Source organism: Mangifera indica, chromosome 20 (assembly GCF_011075055.1).
Source record: "Mangifera indica cultivar Alphonso chromosome 20, CATAS_Mindica_2.1, whole genome shotgun sequence".
Lineage (NCBI taxonomy): Eukaryota > Viridiplantae > Streptophyta > Magnoliopsida > Sapindales > Anacardiaceae > Mangifera > Mangifera indica.
The window spans coordinates 8961566-8981544 of record NC_058156.1 but is presented as its reverse complement, the minus strand read 5'-3'; the positions used below and the strand labels follow the sequence as shown (position 1 = coordinate 8981544).

At 32.8% G+C, this 19979-nt stretch overlaps 1 protein-coding gene across 5 annotated transcripts; it reads left to right on the top strand.

Annotated features, from left to right (window-relative positions):
- The first annotated feature begins 6497 nt into the window (after window positions 1–6497).
- Window positions 6498–19118, top strand: LOC123203983. 5 transcript variants are annotated; one of them, XR_006499434.1, is made up of 12 exons: window positions 6498–6770; window positions 9810–9880; window positions 9979–10229; window positions 10422–13003; window positions 13156–13301; window positions 13609–15555; window positions 15794–15842; window positions 15943–16190; window positions 16311–16418; window positions 18182–18389; window positions 18505–18754; window positions 18863–19118. XR_006499434.1 is itself a non-coding variant. In XM_044620491.1 (11 exons), exons 3-11 carry the CDS (start codon window positions 10037–10039, stop codon window positions 18559–18561), a joined length of 5538 nt encoding a protein of 1845 aa, XP_044476426.1. In that variant the 5' UTR covers window positions 6498–6770; window positions 9820–9880; window positions 9979–10036; the 3' UTR covers window positions 18562–19023. The 5 variants fall into 5 exon arrangements, 4 of the variants coding, with proteins under 4 accessions (XP_044476426.1, XP_044476425.1, XP_044476427.1 ...); XM_044620491.1 differs by having other exon boundaries at window positions 9820–9880; window positions 18505–19023; XM_044620490.1 differs by having other exon boundaries at window positions 18505–19023.
- The last annotated feature ends 861 nt before the right edge of the window (window positions 19119–19979 follow it).

Genomic DNA, 19979 nt, shown 5'->3' with positions numbered 1-19979 from the left:
ATGTTTAATGAACCTAAACGTGGCTGCGCTGGAAAAGAGGCAAGAAATATTCATTATATTTCTAATTACAAATGTACGGAGAACAACTGAACAAGTGAGGAAATTTTTTTGTATACCCATGACATCATCATCATTCATGATAATGTCATTATTGACAGTGGCCACAACAAACAAAAACAAGTTCGATAGGTTTTAAAAATACCTTTGATTTCGATAACAGGGAAATTAAAATAATTATCTTTTTTTTTTGTTGAGATAATAAATAAATTTATCCTTAATTTTTGGGTTTAAATAAAAATATATTTATATTAAAATATTTAAACAAAAATATCCCCCAAATATCCCTTTAAATATCAAAACTATATTTCTTAATTAAATTATTATTTTTTTAAAGGATAATAAACAAATTTACCCATAATATTAGAGTTTAAACAAAAATACCTTTAATTTAAGGTATTTAAACAAAAATACTTCAAAATAATACCAAAACTATCCATCTTTTATTTCTATATAAACCACGTATCTTTCTTCATTTTTAATATATTTGAGAGAGATTTCTGAAAAGAAAAATAAAATTCGTATTTAGGATTTCCAACGAGAAAATACAAATTTGTCATTTTGAGGTATTTACCCATACTATTAATTCAATTATTATTATTTTTTTAATAATGCAATTATATATGATATTTTATATAATAAATTATAGTTGTGTGTAATAAGTAAAATAATAAAAATTACACAGGCTATATTGTAAATATTATAGTAATATAGGATAAAATAATATTTGATAATAAATTATGTTAGAGGATAGTTTTGAATATATAATATTAGAGGGTAAAATGATAATTTACAATAAAGGGTGTTAGAGATATGTTAGATAATATTTAAGAAAATATTATATTATATAATATAAAGGTAAAGTGATATTTCCACAAATTAACATAACATTAATCAAAATATTTAAATAGTCAAATATATAATTGAATTATAAAATATGTATAATTGTGTAATAGACATTTGTAAATAGTATTTTTAGTTATATTATTTATGTTGATTATATATTTTATTGTAGGATTAATTTAAATGGCTGGATATTTTATTATTGATAATTAAAATTATTATAAAGATAAAATTTACATTATTTTTAAGATTTTTAATATAAATTAATAGTATATTTGAATTAATTAGTATATATAATTAATATGTTAATAAGGCCAATTGATTAGTTGGGTTTCATAATTATGTTAATAAGCCAAAGGACTATTTTCCACCCAGTTTTTGCACATCCTCAAACACATCCATGATGTTTCAGAAATTCAAACAATTTTTTATGAACTAACTTTTGTTAGAATTTTCAATTATATATAAATATAAAATCATCATTTTATCACTAAACTCTAAAATCCTAAAAATTAATATAATTTCCCCCTCGAGTTTTAAAAATTAACAAAGTTTTAAAAGTTAACATTTCATCCCTAAGTTTGTTTCCCTTCATCAGCCACCATCATTCTAGTTGACGTCCAACTCTTTTCGCTCATCTTCCAAATCTAGTCATGAAGGACAACTATCCACCTCCACGAAGGACAACGTTCGTCATCCAGATGATGCTTTACTTGGACAATAAAGGTATCGTCCAGACGATGTTTCATTTAAACGACGAAGGAGGCCACTAAAAAGGGAGAGAAAAGCCAGAAAGGGAGAGAAAAGCCAGAGAGGGAGGCCACCATTTGTCGGATTTGTTTTCCAAACCCTAGGGGGAAAAGTAGATTTTTTAAAACTTAATCATAGAAACAATTATTAGTTTTCCAAACTAATCAGGGAAAATAATATATAATTTTATTTATTTTAATATTATTAGTAAAATGATGATTTTATCCTTTATAAGTAATAGTTTTAGTTAAGTTTAATAATCTATACGTGAGTGTTTAAGTATAAAAAAAAAAAGAATATATTTTTCAAAATACGTTAAAACTTGAGTGAAAATAGACCTTTAACATATTAATGATGTCATTTTGTGGTTGTTAGGGACCATTTATTAACAAACCCAAAAATAAAATTTCAATAACTTTTAAATGGAATTTATAAACACTTTTTGGTTGTTACTTTGGTAAATAATATGAATAATGTTATATGAATTCATTTTGAATATATAATTTAGTGTATATTTATGTGATTTTATTTTAATTGAAAATTATTTAATTATTTAATAATATATATTAAATATATATTTATTAAATATGTAGAATTTTATTAAAATAATAAATATAATTCCATTGTGATGCTAAGCATTTGGGTTACCTTTAAGACACGTGTTAATTATCTCATTATACAAATAAAATGTGTCCAATCAATTAACATAGTATTGTAAAACGCATTAGTTGAAAGAGTAAAATATTAATTAGGGAAAAGAACTATGTCCCACCCAAATTTTAGACCATTCTCAATTTGACACCCATAGGAGATGAAAAACCTCAATTCTCACTCATGACCAAACTGACGTCTAAAATTTCAATTAGAGACAGGGGTAAAAGTGTTATTTTATCTATAAAATTTAAAACTTTAAAATTGATCATTTTCCCCCTCCAGGTTTTAAAAACTAACATCTCAACCCATTTTCAAAGTCTAAAAAGTATAGATTTTACCCATAGGGTTTACTTCCTTCTCTAACCACCATCGATGGGTGATGCATTCCATTGATCTCTCATCTTCTACTACAAAGGACAATGAAGGACGACCCTTCATCACCTAGATCTAGATGACAAAGTATTGTCCAGATCTGGAAGAATAGACGAAGTACGATGCTTCATCGTTTGGGTGGTGCGACGAAGAGATCTTTGTCTCTTCGTTGCATTGTGTGACGAAGAGATCTTCGTCTCTTTGTCATATCGTGTGACGAGGAGATGAAATCTTTTCATTGCACCACCGTCGTTACACCAGGAGAAAGAGGAGGTTGGAGACGACGTCGAAAGATGAAGTTGAATAATGGGATGAAACTACTTTTGTTGAAAGTTATGGGGGGCGGTTGAGTTTTAAAAAATATGGAAACCCTAAGTTTAAGGGTAAAAATGTTACTTTTCGAAGTTTGAAAAATTTAGATAAGAGTGAAATGTTAGTTTCTAAAACCTGGGGGGTGGAGAGTAATAAATTTTATAACTTTTTAATATAAACAGTAAAATAACTATTTTACCCTATCTTTTAATAGAAAAAATTAATAGAAGTTCGACTATGAGTATAAATTGAGATTTCTCATTTTACATAGGTGTAGGTTTGAGAGTAACTTAAAATTTGAGTGAAAAATAGTTCTTTACCCTATTAATTACACCCGCTGGAACGTCATTGTCACAAGATATTCTAAAAAATGTTGAATCTAGATGTGACCTCCTCATGCAGAACAGGCAAAAAGTCTTTTAAGTCCAAATCACATTTCATACATTTAGAAGCAATTGTTACAGGAAAACTCCTCATGATCAAACTTATAAAGTGACTTCCTGGGGATTGACTAGCTATAGAATTAGGGCTTGGAAGGCTTATTGCCATTTAAAATATAGTAAAATTTCAAAATCTCACCCTTGATTAGAGTGTTGTTATCATATAGACGAAGTTGATTTTGTTTGAATAATAAAGATTCGAACAAAAAATTTTAACTTTTTATCTAGATTCTATCAAATACAGACGCCATCAATTGAAGAAAAAACATAAGAGAAAGAGATATCACTGGGAAAGAGAGAGATAGACTGTCGTTGACTAAAAATTCTTTAGTGAAATTTGAAACCCTTGATAAAAAGAAAAATATTTCAAAACTTAATTTAAAAAAAAAATTATTAGTTTTTCAAATTAAAAAATTAAAATGATATAAACTTTTATTTTTTTAAAATTATTATTAAATAATAATTTTACTTTTAACTTTAACTAAAAAATTTAACTTATAAATAGATATTTAAATTTTTTAAAATTAAAAAATGGGATTTTGGAACTTCACATACCTTAGGTGGGACTAACTCTCTCGGCCTAAAAATGATAACCAACAACTCTACACGCGGGAAGCCACCTTCGCTTAGAGGAAATAACGTGTCCCCTTGCAATCTTTACTTAGGAGAACAATAACTTCCACAATTATTATTGTATATTTATAAAAAAAGAAAAATCAAAGTGGTTGTGGAGAACATTTAAAAAATATGGTTAAGTAATTGGTTAAAAGTTAAATAATTATCATTGAAAATAAATATATATTAATATAATTGGATTGATCTTAGTGGGTTAAAATAAGTTAATTATTTATATAAGTATTTTTAATAAGAGAAAATTATGTGAGTGACATTAGAACATTCTATTTAAATACATATTATTTATATTTAAAAAATATAATAAATATTTAATAGTATTTAAGAAACATATTTAATAGTAAAAATGGAAATCAAATTATCATTATGTTATATGTTATATTATTATTATTGATAATAAAATATTATTAAATTTTTTTACTAATTTATAACTAAATAAAGTAATATTGAAAATAAAAAATATATTACTAAAATCATCTTTGAATATATTGAAACAAACGTTCTCTTAATCTTTCATTACCTAATAAAATATTAATAATGAAAATGATTATTAGGTCACTTTTTATTCATATTATCTTTTATTCCAAAAATTATTAATAAATTTATTATCTATAAATTAATACTATATTTAATAAAATTGATATATATAATTAATTATTATGTTTTATTGGTAATAATAAAAAAGTATTAAGAAACTATTTTAATTAAATACCTTTACAAAATTATTGGTTATAACTTAATATAGTGTTTCGTTAAACTAATAATTTTAAATTAAAACAATTTTTTTGCATATTATAAATTATTCTCAAGGTTAATTATATATTAAATTTTTTTATATTATCAAATAATAAAATTAATTAATTAAATTACTTTTAAAATTATTATATCAACAAATAATGAAATTAAATAAATCTGGTAGTTGGGTTATTTATAATTTTAATTGAAAATGTGGGTAATTCTGGACTAAAATTTTATTAAATATTAGTAAAATTGTAATAAAATTATAATTATTTTGTTAATCTTGTAATATTTAAATTGAATTTGATAATTATATTTCTCGTTATGTTTTTTGTTGCATCATCTTAATAATAAAAAATTATTATAATATTTTATTATTTAACAAATCAAAATAATAATATATCATCTCAAATCAAATACTTTGTATAATAATTTTATATTTTCCACCCAAATGAAAAAAAAAAGTATTTTAATTGAAGACTAAGACTAATAAAACTTTGCAAAAAATACCCCTATTCTAATTTGTAAAAATCCCTTTATATCAACAAAATGGTTAGTGTTTTTTTTAAAAAATTTTTTCCATGTATATTTAAAAATTTTGCCAGTGTTAATTATTTAAATTGTTTTAAGATAATAAATAATCCAAATGTTTAAGGAGTCATTCACAACAATAAAATTATGTATATTTATAATAAATATTAATTTAAATATTTATGATAATATATAATATTATTATATAATTTAATAATTTTAAATTAATTAATTTATTATAAATATATGTAATATTGTTTTATTAGAAATCATATAAATGGGTACAAATAATAATTTATTATTTTTAAAATATTATCTAATTAACAATTTCAAATAGATAAAACTCGGAGTCTAATGATTGTTCTCACAAATCACAATTATAGAATTTAAATTCATACTTTTTTATATTTAAAATTCTTTTTAGCTATGATCCTTGAATTATGTATTATATTGTATAATATGTCTTTTATAAAAATAATATAATAAAATATTAATAAAATAATAAAAAATTATAATTAGCATATCATCATTTTAAAAAATATCAAAAACATCATTGAAAAATTAAAATTTTTCATATTCACCTCTATTACATATTTATTTTCTTTAAAAAAGTATATCGATCCGTATTGATAATATGTATCGTATCTATAATACATTTACTATATCGTATTAATTTAATACACCTTATTATATGTATCATTTTCTATCTGTATTATCAAACACATATTATTTGTTATAGGATACTGATAAACCATGTCCTCATCACTCAAACTAACTCTTTGATAAATGTTTACATTTTCACGACTAATAAGTGATTTGTATGTTTCTATATTATTTAAAAGGAGTTGTATTATGTGTATAATTTTATATATAAATAATAATATATCATTATATGATTAGATAATTAAAAATTAAAAATAAAATAAAAATTAACATATAGTGATATCTCATTGTTAGTGCACAAATAAGAATAATAAAAGAAAAATGGTTAAATTTAAATCTTTTGCCAATGAACGGTCGTGATCGAGTAATCAAACAATCATCAGATCCCAAAAGTAGGTCCCATCAATGATCTGCCACATGGCGGATTTTAGTAGCAGGACCACCTAATTTCCTTCCCCAACCTCAAACGACTCTTCCTATGCTTCCCTGTACAGCCTTCAATGACGCCTCTCTTTTTATTTGCCCGGGATTAAACTCCACGCTTCAGCTTCGCGTCCAAACCTCTAGCTTCGTTTCCCAAACCTCAACCTCGGAACCGAACCTCATTTTGCTCCTCTGTTCGTTGAAAATTTCGCAATATTTCGATTACTTTATCTCTCTCTGAGCTCAAAGAGAAGTTACTTTCTCTCTCTTGAATTTCGGAAACCCTAAGACTTGATAGATTCACAGTATTGGAGGATCGGTTTCGAGCTTCAACGGAGGCTTCTCGATATCACTGTGAGTGCCGCGGACTCAAATAATTCTTTCTGTAAAAACCCTAATTTCCTCTTTCAAGAAGCTAGTTACATTGAGAGATCGAATCTAAGCTAGGGCGGAGGTGGATTGTGTTTTTCTTTGTATTGCATGCGATGTTTAAGCGTGCTTTCTGTTTTTAATTGCAGCGTTCTTATCGTTTCTCTTTTTCTTCGATGTTACGATTTTGTTTTGATTAATGTGAGATTCTGAGAGAAGATAAGAGTTTAGACCTTTTTTTGGCTGCTGAGAAAATTAGAGGAAAAGGAAGGAAACGAGTTCTTGAGTCGTGTTTTATGCAATGGAATAATTTTGCTATCTAATTTTGATTTTTAAATAATTTTTGGCTGGGCTACCGAACATGAACCACTCGTGAATTTTTTCATTTGTTTAATTTGTTGGTGGCATTATTGATTTGTTCATAGGTCTTCTTCTGCCATTAGGGGAGAGAATCTAATTTCACTAGGTCGATGCTTCCTTAGTTTAGTGATTCTAAACTTCTTTTAAATGATTTGTTGTTGTAATGGTGATTATGCTCAAGTTAATTTTTCTTGATTAATACGTATTCTCAATGAATCGGAAACAGAAAATAAGTTTCTGCTTTGTTAATTTCTGTCTTTTTTGGGATTGTTGCCTGTGCTACCTTTAATCTTAATTTGTGAATAAGAGAATTTTATATTAGTGTTACTGTGGCATGTAGAAAGCACAATGATATTTTTGGAGTAATAAAAATACCTTAAAATGTGATCAGTGTCTAGCTTTAGCTCATGGATTGATGAGTGAAGTTGAAATGTGTATTGAAGTGGAAGTTGAACCCCAAAATGGCAAGGCTTGATTACATATATAATTATACCTATCGAAGCCAATGCAATTTGATGTAGCACTTGATTAACTCTTTCTCTCTCTCTTCTCTTTCTTCTTCTTGTTACTTAGAAGCATTACTAAAATTAGAACTAATGAGGAATAATAATAAGAAACAAAACCCAGATTTTGACACCTAAAGGAACTTTTAGTGATAACTTGATGATTAAACTTAGTCATTTGATTCAAATAATTTATCTTAGGGAGACTCAACACATGGTATGCGCTTAGATAAATGGCTACCGGAAGTTACCTAGAAATTAATATATATTTTTTTTTTGTTGTTTTCCATTACTCATGATGATATGCTGACCCACTGGTATGTTGTATGATGAATTTTTCGGATTCACTTAGATCATTTGTATATTATTCAGATTAAGGTTGGAAGTTGGGATCATAATTTCACTTGGGGTTATTGCAGTCTGGCCTCCTGGATATCTTGAGCAACTGTTGATATATCATGAAAAGACACATTTGGGATAATTTAATTCTATGAATAGGATGTTGTGCAGGTTTTATTGATAAGTACAAGCGATTTTTCTTCCAATTTTTCTGTGTTTTAAGTTCATATTTATATCTTTACTGGATCAGACTGCACTGTTTGAGGTATTCGCTTCAAGTTTTTTATATGGGAAGTTATGAATGAGGCAATCCAGAAAGAGAATAGAAGAGTATTGTTGGTCTTGAGGTCAAGTTTGTGGAAGGTGCCTTTAGTGGAATCCACAATAGGATGTTGTGCAGGTTTTATTGATAAGTACAAGCGATTTTTCTTCCAATTTTTCTCTGTTTTAAGTTCACATTTATATCTTTACTGGATCAGACTGCACTGTTTGAGGTATTCCCCTCAAGTTTTTTATATGGGAAGTTGTGAATGAGGCAATCCAGAAAGAGAATAGAAGAGTATTGTTCGTCTTGAGGTCAAGTTTGTGGAAGGTGCCTCTAGTGTAATCCAACTAACCAGAGAACTTCAGAATCAAATCTAAACAACCCAAAGCAACCCATGTTGCATAATAGAGGCCACAAAGTTGGTAAATGGTGTGTATAGGGTAAAGTGACCTGCAAACTGTACTTTTACAGTATATTTTGGCAATTGAGACACATTGTCATTCTCACTTTCTTTATGAGGTCTCTTTGGTAAATGATAGTGGGAAAGTTCATTGTAATATGTAGCTCTCTTTGATTGCCTCTCCAATGAAATATTTCTTGTGTGGTGATTTGAAGATGTGTGAAGTCTCTTGATTGCATATTTTCTATATGGTAAGTATAAGTGTGGACCATGAAGACTACATCCATTATGGTTCTCCTGTGTGATGTAGATAGGATTGTTGTTTGTTTTGGAAATTGTGGGAGATTTTCCTAATGTGCATTTTGTTGGGGCTACTTCTGCCTAGAATGGATTTTCTATTTATGTTCTTTCAACAAAGATTTGTTGTGGGATCGTGCAGAAGGTTCAGAATTTGTGTGCAATGGTCCATTCTCATACTAGTTGCAAATGTTGGAGTGATGAATTTTAGATATATGTTGCGTATGTTTCTTTAAATGAGAATACTTTTCCTTAATGAGTTAAGAGAAAAATGGGCTTTCTTGTTTTGTATCTTGATGGTGATAAAATTGATGTAATTAGTGCCAAGTATATTCAGAATCTGAGATAGGATGAAAATTTTAAGATGGAAACTCTCTGGTTTAGCTCAAGCTTGTCATAGTGGATTAGAAAAAAATAAACTTCAAAATATTGCTATATGATGAAGCTCTTTCCGTAAACAACCCATTCTTCAATGATGTAGCTATGGCTTGATTCAACTAATTGCAGAACAGTCTAATGTTTGTCATTTGTACTAAAATGGTCAAAATGTAAATCACAAACCTTTTTGTTCTCATGTACACTAAATTTGGTTTTATTCAACTTTGGAGGTTTGCCCCATATATCTCTATGAGTATCTTATTCTAACTCCATTATTTTTCATCTTTTAAAAAACGTTGAGGTCATTTAAGAGGATGGTATACCTGAAGTTTCAGTACTGTGTATGTAATCTGATGCCGGATAAGTCATTTCTTTAATTGTGAATTCTACTCAGGATATAACTCTTTGTGCATAACTGCATTATTTTTTTAATTACTTTCTCAAATTTCTTAATGTCTAACATCTGTTGAAAATTGGGCTAGTTTTGCACAGAATAACTTTTTGATGCTAGGAGCTTGGCTGTTGGAGAGAAGATTAAATGTATAAAAAGGAGTTGTGTTTCTGACTTTCTGTGCACACTTGGATTGGACTTTCCATGCTGTTTAATGTAATCATGGAATATTAGAATTTGACTTTTTCAAAAATCTTTAGGTAGTGTCTTGCAGTCCACACCATTTTTGCTGCTGAATATTTGTGGGGTGTATTATCTATGCCTGGCAACGAAGTAGGAGACAGAATCCACAATTTCTTTGGCCAAGATAATTTGTCCCAGGGCCAACATCACTCACAGGTCATTGACGGGTCCTGGTCTGGGTTAAATAACAATCTTTGGGTTGGAGGCCAGAGACAGATTGGTGCACCACTTATTTCCAATTTGAAGAATTACAGTGTACAGCAATCAGGTATCAATTATACCCATCTATTGTTTCAAGTGGTTCATATCATTTCCCAATGCATATCTTTTTATAGATGAACATTCTTGTACCCTCCCATCCTCCACTTAAATATTGATTGATTGATTTGCAAATATGTATATTTATGGTATGGTATCAAGTCACTCTCATTAATATGGTTTACTTTTCTTTCGGCATTAGCTGATTCTGAGAGAGAATATGGTGGTCCATCTTCAACACTGCAACATGGCTTGAACTTTACAGAGTCACCTTTAAAGCCTGAAGCTGCTAGAAGTCAATCTCAAAACCAACAATCAACTTTAAATGGCTATATGCATGGGCATCAGACTATACAGACAAGGCAGAGTGAGTCAAACTTTCTGGGAGTGGATGCAGAATATAATCGGCATAATTTGACATCGATAGGTTTACCAGTTCTTGATTCACATTTAGGAAATGGTCCTGAACTTAACAAGAAAAATTCAGTAAGGTTGGAATCTACAGAATCTCCCATCAATTACGATTTCTTTGGAGCTCAACAACAAATGAGTAGCCAAAATCCGAGCATGCTGCAATCGTTATCCAGGCAGCAGCCGGGAATTAGTGAAATGCAGCTATTACATCAACAAGCTATTTTCAAGAAAATGCAAGAATTTCAGAGACTGCAACAATTGCATAATCCAATTCAGGGACCGAGTTCTGTAGATAATATTTCTTCTTCTGTTGTGAAACAGGGAGCTGCTAGTCACACATCAGCTCTTATCAATGGCACTCCAATTCAGGATGCATCTAATTACTCATGGCAGCCTGAACTTGTGGCAGCCAATACAAATTGGTTGCAGCACAGTACCTCTCCAGTGATGCAAGGATCCTCCAGTGGAAATATGTTTTTGCCTGATCAAGGCCAGGCCGGTGTTTTGGGTTTGATTCCTCAACAAACTGATCAATCTCTGTATGGTGTTCCTATCACTAGCTCGAGATCTAATCCAGATCAATATATCCAAATGGAGAAGCCTATGGCACAGCAGACATCTGTCGGCAGTAATTCCTTTCCAGGTAATCAATATACTGCTTTTCTGGATCGGGGTAACATGCAGGATGGAACTATGGTTTCTAGGCAGGGCTATCAGGGAAAAAACACATTTGGGCCTGAAGCTGGACATGGCTTTCATAGTGGACTTAATCTCGAGAATATGCAGAAATTGAATGCCCAGAAAAGAAGTGAATCCATGCAGGAATTTCATGGGAGACAAGTGTTTGTTGGTCCATCAGAAGCATCACATGAAAAAACTGTGATGCAGGTTGCTGTTTCACAGAGTGTAGCTACCCTAGATCCAGAGGAAGAGAAGATTTTGTTTGGCTCAGATGATTCAGGATGCTCTAATATGTTGGATGGTTCTGATTTCCATGGTGCATTTCCTTCTTTGCAAAGTGGGAGTTGGAGTGCTCTTATGCAGTCTGCTGTTGCAGAAACTTCTAGTGATGATGTAAGGCTGCAAGAAGGATGGAGTGGTTTGGGTGTTCACAATAGTGAGCCTGCTACTCATCAAGCCTCATATTTTAATGATGGCAACAAACAGCCATCTGCTTGGGCCGATAACAACTTGCATGGTGTCTCTACATCAAACCCTAGACCTTTTCCCATGTCTGTTGATGCTAATACAAGTGCTAATTATTCTAGTTTTTCGGGTGTTCAGCAATCCAGATTGAAGACATCACATGAACGAGGTGAGAAGTTGCCTAATGATTCTTCTCAGAGATTCATTCAGCAGTTTTCAGGAGAAAGAAGCAAATGGTTGGATTGCGGTCCTCTTCAAAAACCTGTTGCTGAAGCTGGCCAAATTTATGGAAATGTTGCTCATTTTTCAGATGCAGAGTTAAATGTGAAGGGCTTACCTACTTGGACTCATCGAGAGAGCATGTCCTCACAGAATACCGGTGGCCAAGTGTGCAATGGACCTAATGGTTGGAACTTCATTGAATCTGTTTCTCCTCGTGGGGGCACCACTTCAAAAACTCAGGGTAATGAAAGCTCATTGCAGCTTAGTCAGAGTAGTGATCATAAAAGTACCATCCATGAGAAAATGGGTCATGGTTCTGGTATAAGGAACACTGACTGTGATTCCAATGTAATGGAGAATGCAAAATTTGCCTCAGGACATTCACAGGTCAACAGGGAAGATTCTAATACGTATAATGCTGCTACAATATCAGATTTGAGTAATATAAGGGCTAATCAGAAAAGTGGTCAACAGATATCAGATATCCACAATATAAATTTCTGGAAAAAAGTTGATCCTTTTGTGAATCTTAGAGGAAGTGAGGTACCTGGAGAGACTCAGCATCATGATAAGAGCCCACAAAATATTGATTCATCAGGAAATAAGGGCTCAGATTATGGGGGAATGGAACATGAGGCTGAGAATCCCAGCGTAAAAGATAAGTCAAGTGACAGTTTTCGTTCTAACATGACCCAACATACAACTGCTGGTTTGAGAGAAAATGTTTGGTTGGATGCAAGTGGTACGCATAATTTGCCTGGAGGAAAACAAAAGTCATCTGGTCATATCAGTCAAAAACCTTCTACAACTCGCAAATTTCAGTATCATCCTATGGGGGATGTGGATATAGATTCAGAACCTTCTCATGGAATAAAAAATGTTTCACATTTACATTCCACGCCCCAGCAGGTTTCTCTAGGATTAAAAGGTTATGAGCAACTGCATTTTGGACAGTCAAAAATTTTTAATCAAATTGCCAAAAATTCAATGGATAGTGAGAAGGTGATTAAGTAGAATTTTCACATAATAACTGAGAATGATATTAGTACTTTTTATTTTCCCTTTTCTGAAGTTTAACGGTTAAGCATTTCCTTTTCTTTTAAATTCTTATGAAAACCTGAAGATACTATTTTACTTTTAATGTTTATGTGTAGGGTCACCTGCCCAGTTTTCAAGGCAATACAAAATACTTAGATGAGGCGCCTTCAAAAAGTATGCATCCAGGCTATGTACCTGTTACATCTCCTCTGGTTGACAAATCTGTTGGTAATTATGCCCTAAACAAGAATGCTTCCTCGAGGTAATTGAATATAAAGTTTCTCTGCATATTCATTATAGCCTAATGTCATGTGAATTTATTGCTTTAATTGCTGTTTTAATTTTGTTTGTGGACTAAAAATTTAGTATCCATGATTATAATAAAATTGTCTGATATTACTAAAAATTTAGTATCTATGATTATGATAAATTTGTCTGATATTATTGTTAGTTTCTGGAAAGTGACAATTTACTTCTCTAGTGCCTTCACATGCCTCTTTAAATTTTCCATTCAGTATTTATTTATCTTTCATCCTATGGGGTGGCACAAATGTTATAATTTACTGCAGTCAAAATATGCTCGAGCTTCTTCACAAGGTGGATCAAACAAAGGAACACAGCCCTGCAATGCATTTCACCTCTTCTGATCAAAATCAATCAGAGATGCCTGAAGCAGAGACCTCTGATGGGTCTGCTGGTCATCTTCAGCAAAATCAGACTTCCTCTTTGCAGGGTTTTGGTTTACAGCTGGCCCCACCATCTCAACGGTTGTCCATTCCAGACTGTGCCTTACCTTCTCAGAGCTCTGTGCATACAGTTAGCTCTGGTAGTACAACTGTTATTGCTTCTGAGATTGGAAGAAAAGGTCATACATGGTTGTCTTCCTCTACCTCCATGCAATCGCTGTATCCTTCCAATGCAACATCTCAAGGTGACTCAAAGAGTAATATCTCTAGTGGATCAGCACAATTTGGCAATAAAACATCACAGTATAATATCCAGGGGGATTATTCTTCTGGTTTTCCTCATCGCGGAAGTCTTCTTCAGAACCAGCAAATGAGTGGTGTTGGTGGGCAAGGAACACCAACCCAGTCTGTCAAACTATCTTTTGATGGGTTTTTGTCTCAATCAAAACAGATAGATGATTTGTGTGAGACTCAAACTAGTCAATCAACAATGGCACCAGTGCCAGACAATTCTAAAGGCACTGCACACAATGAACTTGCTTCCTCTGCCAAAACATCGCAGCTGAATAGTAACAATGAAAACAATGCAAGAGGTTCAGCCCAACAGTTCCCAATCTTGGAGGCTATGCCAGTTTCACAACCTTCTGTTACGCCTGGCATGTCACAGCGTGGTGCTTTCTCAAAAATGTTACCTAATGTGTGGACTGGTTTTCAATATCAGCAACATTCATCAGTTGCCCAGGCTCCTCCCAATTTGCTTAAGCCCCAGCCTCAATCAACTAATAATGTAGAAAAATCTTCTTCCGGAATGCAGAAGCTAGATGATCAAGTTGCCCAGAGAGGAGACTGTGGTTCACCTGGGTTTGCAGGGTATTCTGCACAGCCACAAGTCTTTCCTGGGAATGGGCAGTCAGCAGAAGAGCAGCACATGTCACCTGAGAACAATGCAGGCCTAAACACAGTTGGTGCTCTGTGTTTGCAAGGGAAAGAATCTGTTTCTGATTCATCTCTTTCAACTTCTACTACTACAGGGAGAAATATTGAAGTTTTTGGTCATTCTTTGAAACCAAATAACCTTTTGCACCAAAAATGCTCCTTGCTGCATCAAAATCAGGCCATGAAAGGTACAGATGCTGACCCAGAGAATAGGAGTGTGAAGAGATTTAAGGGCTCAGACTGTGGTATGGATGCTCAGAAGGTAGCTCAAGTGGGAGGGCATCTGTTACCATGTGGATCTAATAACATAATTAGAGACACATCATTGAATTGTGGTTCACTTCCACCCGGAGATTCTAAGGTGCTAAACTTTTCACCAAAGATGGGCAATAGTCATGGAACACAACCGTCTGCTAATGATATGGTTGCACTTGATCGTAATGATTCTCAAGGTATTACAAATGGTAATAATGCAGTTACTGCTAGAGGTGAGCAATCTCAGATCAGTCCACAGATGGTCCCATCCTGGTTTGATCAGTATGGGGCCTTTAAAAATGGGCAGATGTTAAAAATGTATGATGCACAGAAAAACACTGCTTTGAAGACTGTGGAACAATCTGTCATTGTTGGCAAGCCTTCTGATGGTTTGCATGTTGGCCATTCAATGCCAGAAAATGCTGTTGCTGATCCTATTCACTTTAGTAATGTTCAGCAAAGTTCCAGCCCCGTTTCGCAAGCAAGTGACCCTCTTTCACTACCTCAGTTATTGCCTCCTGTTATCACTGATCAGAGTTTGGTCAATATGAGACTTCAGAAGCGTAAAACTGCCACATCTGAACTTCTACCTTGGCATCGAGAAGTGATGCAGGGTTCTCGAAGGCTTCGGAATATCAGGTGATTGGGACAAATAGAACATATATTAAGTGCAATCAATATTTTTTCCATTCATTTTAACAATGCATCTTTTCTGTAAGGTGTTTTAATTTCCTGTTGGATAAAAAATATCATGCATATCGAGGGGACAACTATTATCATTTATATACTTTCTTCTCTGAAGCTCTTTGCTTGATTAGTTTTATTCGTTTTTCTATATGCAAACAAAAGGTTGAAGGTTTGATAATGTTATTTGCAGCATGGCAGAAATGGAGTGGGCCCAAGCAACAAATCGATTGATGGAGAAGGTCTGCTCAAGCTTTATTGTGAATCTATAGACAAAAACTGTTATCTTCCTATTCTATTGTAGTTTTTTGAAGTGTTCTAATGGTTCATTGTTGATGATAGGTTGAAGATGAAACTGAATTGATTGATGATGGGCTGCCTGCTCTTAGATCCAAAAGAAGGCTCATTTTAACAACACAGCTTATGCAGCAAGTCTTTCGCCCTCCTCCTGGAAAACTTCTTTCTTCAGATGCTAGTTCACACTATGAGAGTGTGACCTACTTTGTTGCCAGATCAGCATTAGGAGATGCATGCAGTACAATATCTTCATCCAGAACTGATACTTCTGCACATCCTGACAGTGGAAACCTGTAAGAATTCCTGTCTGGAGTTGTTTAAATATGCTTTTGCTCTATCTCTTAAAATTTTGTAGGCAGTAGTGGATTTATTTTTTACATATAAGTAAAATCATTTTCAAACTATATTATTAGCTTTTCTGAGAAGCCCAAAACATCTGAGAGAATTGGTTATCAGTACATCAAAAAGGCCATGGAAGACTTCATGGATAGAGCAAAGAAGCTGGAACAAGATTTGTCAAGGTAATCCTTTTTCTTTTACCTTTTAAATATATGTATATTTCTCTCTTGTTTACCTCCTTTTCAATTTTCTATCTCTATCATGTGAGTCTCTTGATCATATTTCAAGTTCTCAATGTCAAAATTCTTACCTTTTTAAATTGTCAGTCAGTCTTAAAGAGTCTTTCATTCCACACACTAATACACATTCAATCTACAACTACTGTGTTGTAGGGGCCTGGATGCAAGGTTCATTGTTTAAGATTTAGGATAAACGAAATAGGCATGTCAGTGGACTGGTTGGAAGACCAAGCCTGCTAAAGCAGTTTGTTTTCAATAGTCCTGGGGCATGAAACAGATATGGAAGGGGCGAAACCACTACTTTTTCCATGAGCTCTTGTGACTGAATTAATATGACTAAAAATCATCTCAGATTCTGCTCTGTTGCAACAAAATTCCTTACCCAAATACAACCTTAAACTATAAATGTGGTCCCATGCTCAGCTTGATATAGGTGGGATCATCTTATTTACTTTAGGTGGGATAGTATATCTTGTTACTTAGCTTAAAACCTTGAAAGGTTTGACTTGGCAGATCCTGGTTATCTGGACAATCCTTTGATGGACTTTTCTGGTTAAATTTCTTCTGTCTGTATTATGTATAGGCTCAATACATTGTGTGGAATACAGAATGGAGCAATTTGCAGGCTGATTATGGCCATTATGTGCTTTTTTTTGGGTCTAACATGGATTTAAAAAATCAAAATCCAATTCAAATAAATGAGAAGAGTATAGCTTTGGGATGATGCTTATAGGTAGATCTATTTATTTTCTTTGCTAATACAACTGTTATTGGGGTTGGTAAGACTGGAGTGATGGTGGTGAGATTAACAATTAGGGAAACTAGTAAAATTATGCGGGAGCAGGAGTGCCTAAGAGTAACCTTTTTTCTTTTCTTTTTAATATATTTATTTATATTTTAATTGCTCTATTAGTCTACTATATAGAGAATGACTTGGCAGGCCTTGGTTATCTCGACAATCCTTTGTTGGACTTCTCTAGTTAAATTTCTTCTCTGTATTATGTATAGTCTCAATACATTGTGTGGAATACAGACTGGAGCATTTTGCTTGCTGCACTATGTCTTGGCTGATTGGGGCCAATATGTTCCTTTTTTTTTTTTGTGTGTGTAATATGGATTAAAAAAATCAAAATTCAGTTCAAGTAAATGAAAAGTGTATAGCCTTGGATGATGCTTATGGTTTTATGTTCTTAACTAATACAACTTTTTTTTGAGATTGCTGTTACTTGGGTGATGGTGGCAAGATTAACAATTAGGAAGACCAGTAAAATTATGCAGGAACAGGAGTGCCTATGAGTAACCTTTTTTCTTTTTAACACACACACACACACACGCACACACACACACACATACATATGTATATTAATTGCTCTGTTAGTCTACTATATAGAGAATGAGTGGAGTTGCGTGTATCTGTTTGGAAGTTGCATGACTAATTTATGCCATTTAGGAGATATGGATCTACTTATTGTTTGCGGTTTCTGGGCTAGTTTCAGAAGTTGGAAGTGGTGGCTGTATGTTTGAACCAGTTCATTATTTTATTAGGACTCATGGAGATAAACATTTCTTGTTCCCTTCTTTTTTTCTTCATATTTTTCTAGTTTTATTCTGTTGGTCTTTTTATCACACAATTAGCAGTGGCTTAGCTTCATATTGTGGTTTAAATTGTGTATCTTTTTCATGTTTGGTGCTGCTTCTTCATGCAGACTGGACAAGGGAGCCTCGATCTTAGACTTGAGAGTGGAATGCCAGGATCTAGAGAAGTTCTCTGTGATCAATCGCTTTGCAAAGTTCCATGGCAGGGGGCACACTGAGGGGGCTGAGACCTCATCATCCGCTGGTGCAAATGCTCAGAGATTCTTCCCCCAGAGATATGTGACTGCACTTCCAATGCCTAGGCATCTCCCTGACAGTGTACAATGTCTTTCACTTTGATCATTAATTAATTGATTTTTCCCTCTTTCTGGGCCATTTTTTTCCACATCCCCCATGCTTAATTTTTGTATCTTCTTCCAAATTATATACTCAGCATTTGCTCATTATTGAACCACACAAATGGGAATGTAGGAGAAGAAAGTCTCCTTAAACGCTGTGGAGACTGTTAGATATTCGTCTAAGCCATTGATGCCATTCTTCAGAATCATAAATTGGTCTTTGTATACTTCTTTCGAAGTCTAGAGAAAAAAGTAGGTGCCCCTGTGATATTTTTTTCAGTATATGGGGAGAACAGGAGCTCTTTCTGTTTTTTTAAAGGTGCTCATACATAGCTTAAGTTCAAGGTAAATTATGTGTATTCTCATCATTGATGCTTTGAATCATGAGGTTCAATTAACGGTGTAAGTGTTTTATATTGCTTCCTTTTTCATCTATTTCTCCTTTTCGAGCAGGGTTGGAGAGGGGAGGTAAATTGATGGCAGATAATCTTGTAGGCTATTCTTTTCATGTTATTATTTGGCATTTTTTGTTTGAACTCTTAAACAAGCTTGTAACCTTTTTGGTCTGAATTTTAGCCTAAATAGACAAACATCAAGTCACAAAATTTGTTTAATAGTTTGCAAACTTGTTTCTAGTTATCTACCTGTATCGTGATCTGCTTTAGATTTTGTTAAGAACCTCTGTACAAAATAATTATCGTTGTCTTCATAGTGTTTGTAAGACTGAGATATGTGGTGGCATCTGGACAATGCATTGTTTACTTTCATATGTAATCCATCAATGTCTTAAGGTGTAGCTAAAATGATTCTAATTCATGGTCACTAAAACCCAATGTCTTTAAACCTTGTGGCATAGCCCTTTATGATAAAAGTGAGATGTATCAAGTCAATGGTAGGCCATGGACTGTAGAGGGATTTAAGCTAGGGGGACTCTGTAGCCTACCCATCAGAGAGAAAAAAATATCGTGCGCTTAGGCTTGCTGAATACTCTGATATCTTGGACAATATTTTGCAGACACTGAAATTTGCCCAAGTTTGATTATTATGCACTTGGAATATGAATTGCCTTGAAAACTTCATGTAAACTCCTAGAAAACACCTAGGATGTTTGACAACCGTATTCTTCATGATTAGTGGCTTCTTTGACAATTATCTCCATTAAGTGAACAGATGTATCAAGTCAGTGGTAGGCCATGGACTGTAGAGTGGTTTTGAGCCAGGGGGACTTCTTAGCCCATCCATCAGAGAGAAAAAAGTATGGTTAGCTTAGGCTGGATGCTCTGATATTTGGCTATGTTTGATTATTTTGCACTTGGAATATGAATTGCCTTGAAAACTTTATGTAAACTCCTAGAAAGCACCTAGGGTATTTGACAACTGAATTCTTCATGATTATTGGCTGCTTTGACAATTATCTCCATTAAACGAACAGAGTGAATCTAGCTGGGCAATTATTCATTTATCTTTTTTACTTTTTAAAGTCTTAAATTTCAGGTTTCAGTAACTCCTGATATTCTATATAGATCCGGAATATGTTTAGTAGTTGCCTCTCTTTTTTATTGATGAACAT

Excerpts from the sequence above, each read along its gene's own strand:
- LOC123203983 (XM_044620492.1), top strand. The coding sequence starts at position 10,037 with ATGCCTGGCAACGAAGTAGGAGACAGAATCCACAATTTCTTTGGCCAA. Across the intron at positions 15,556-15,793 it reads CGAAGGCTTCGGAATATCAG|CATGGCAGAAATGGAGTGGG; the intron begins GTGATTGGGACA and ends TGTTATTTGCAG. Across the intron at positions 15,843-15,942 it reads CAAATCGATTGATGGAGAAG|GTTGAAGATGAAACTGAATT; the intron begins GTCTGCTCAAGC and ends TGTTGATGATAG.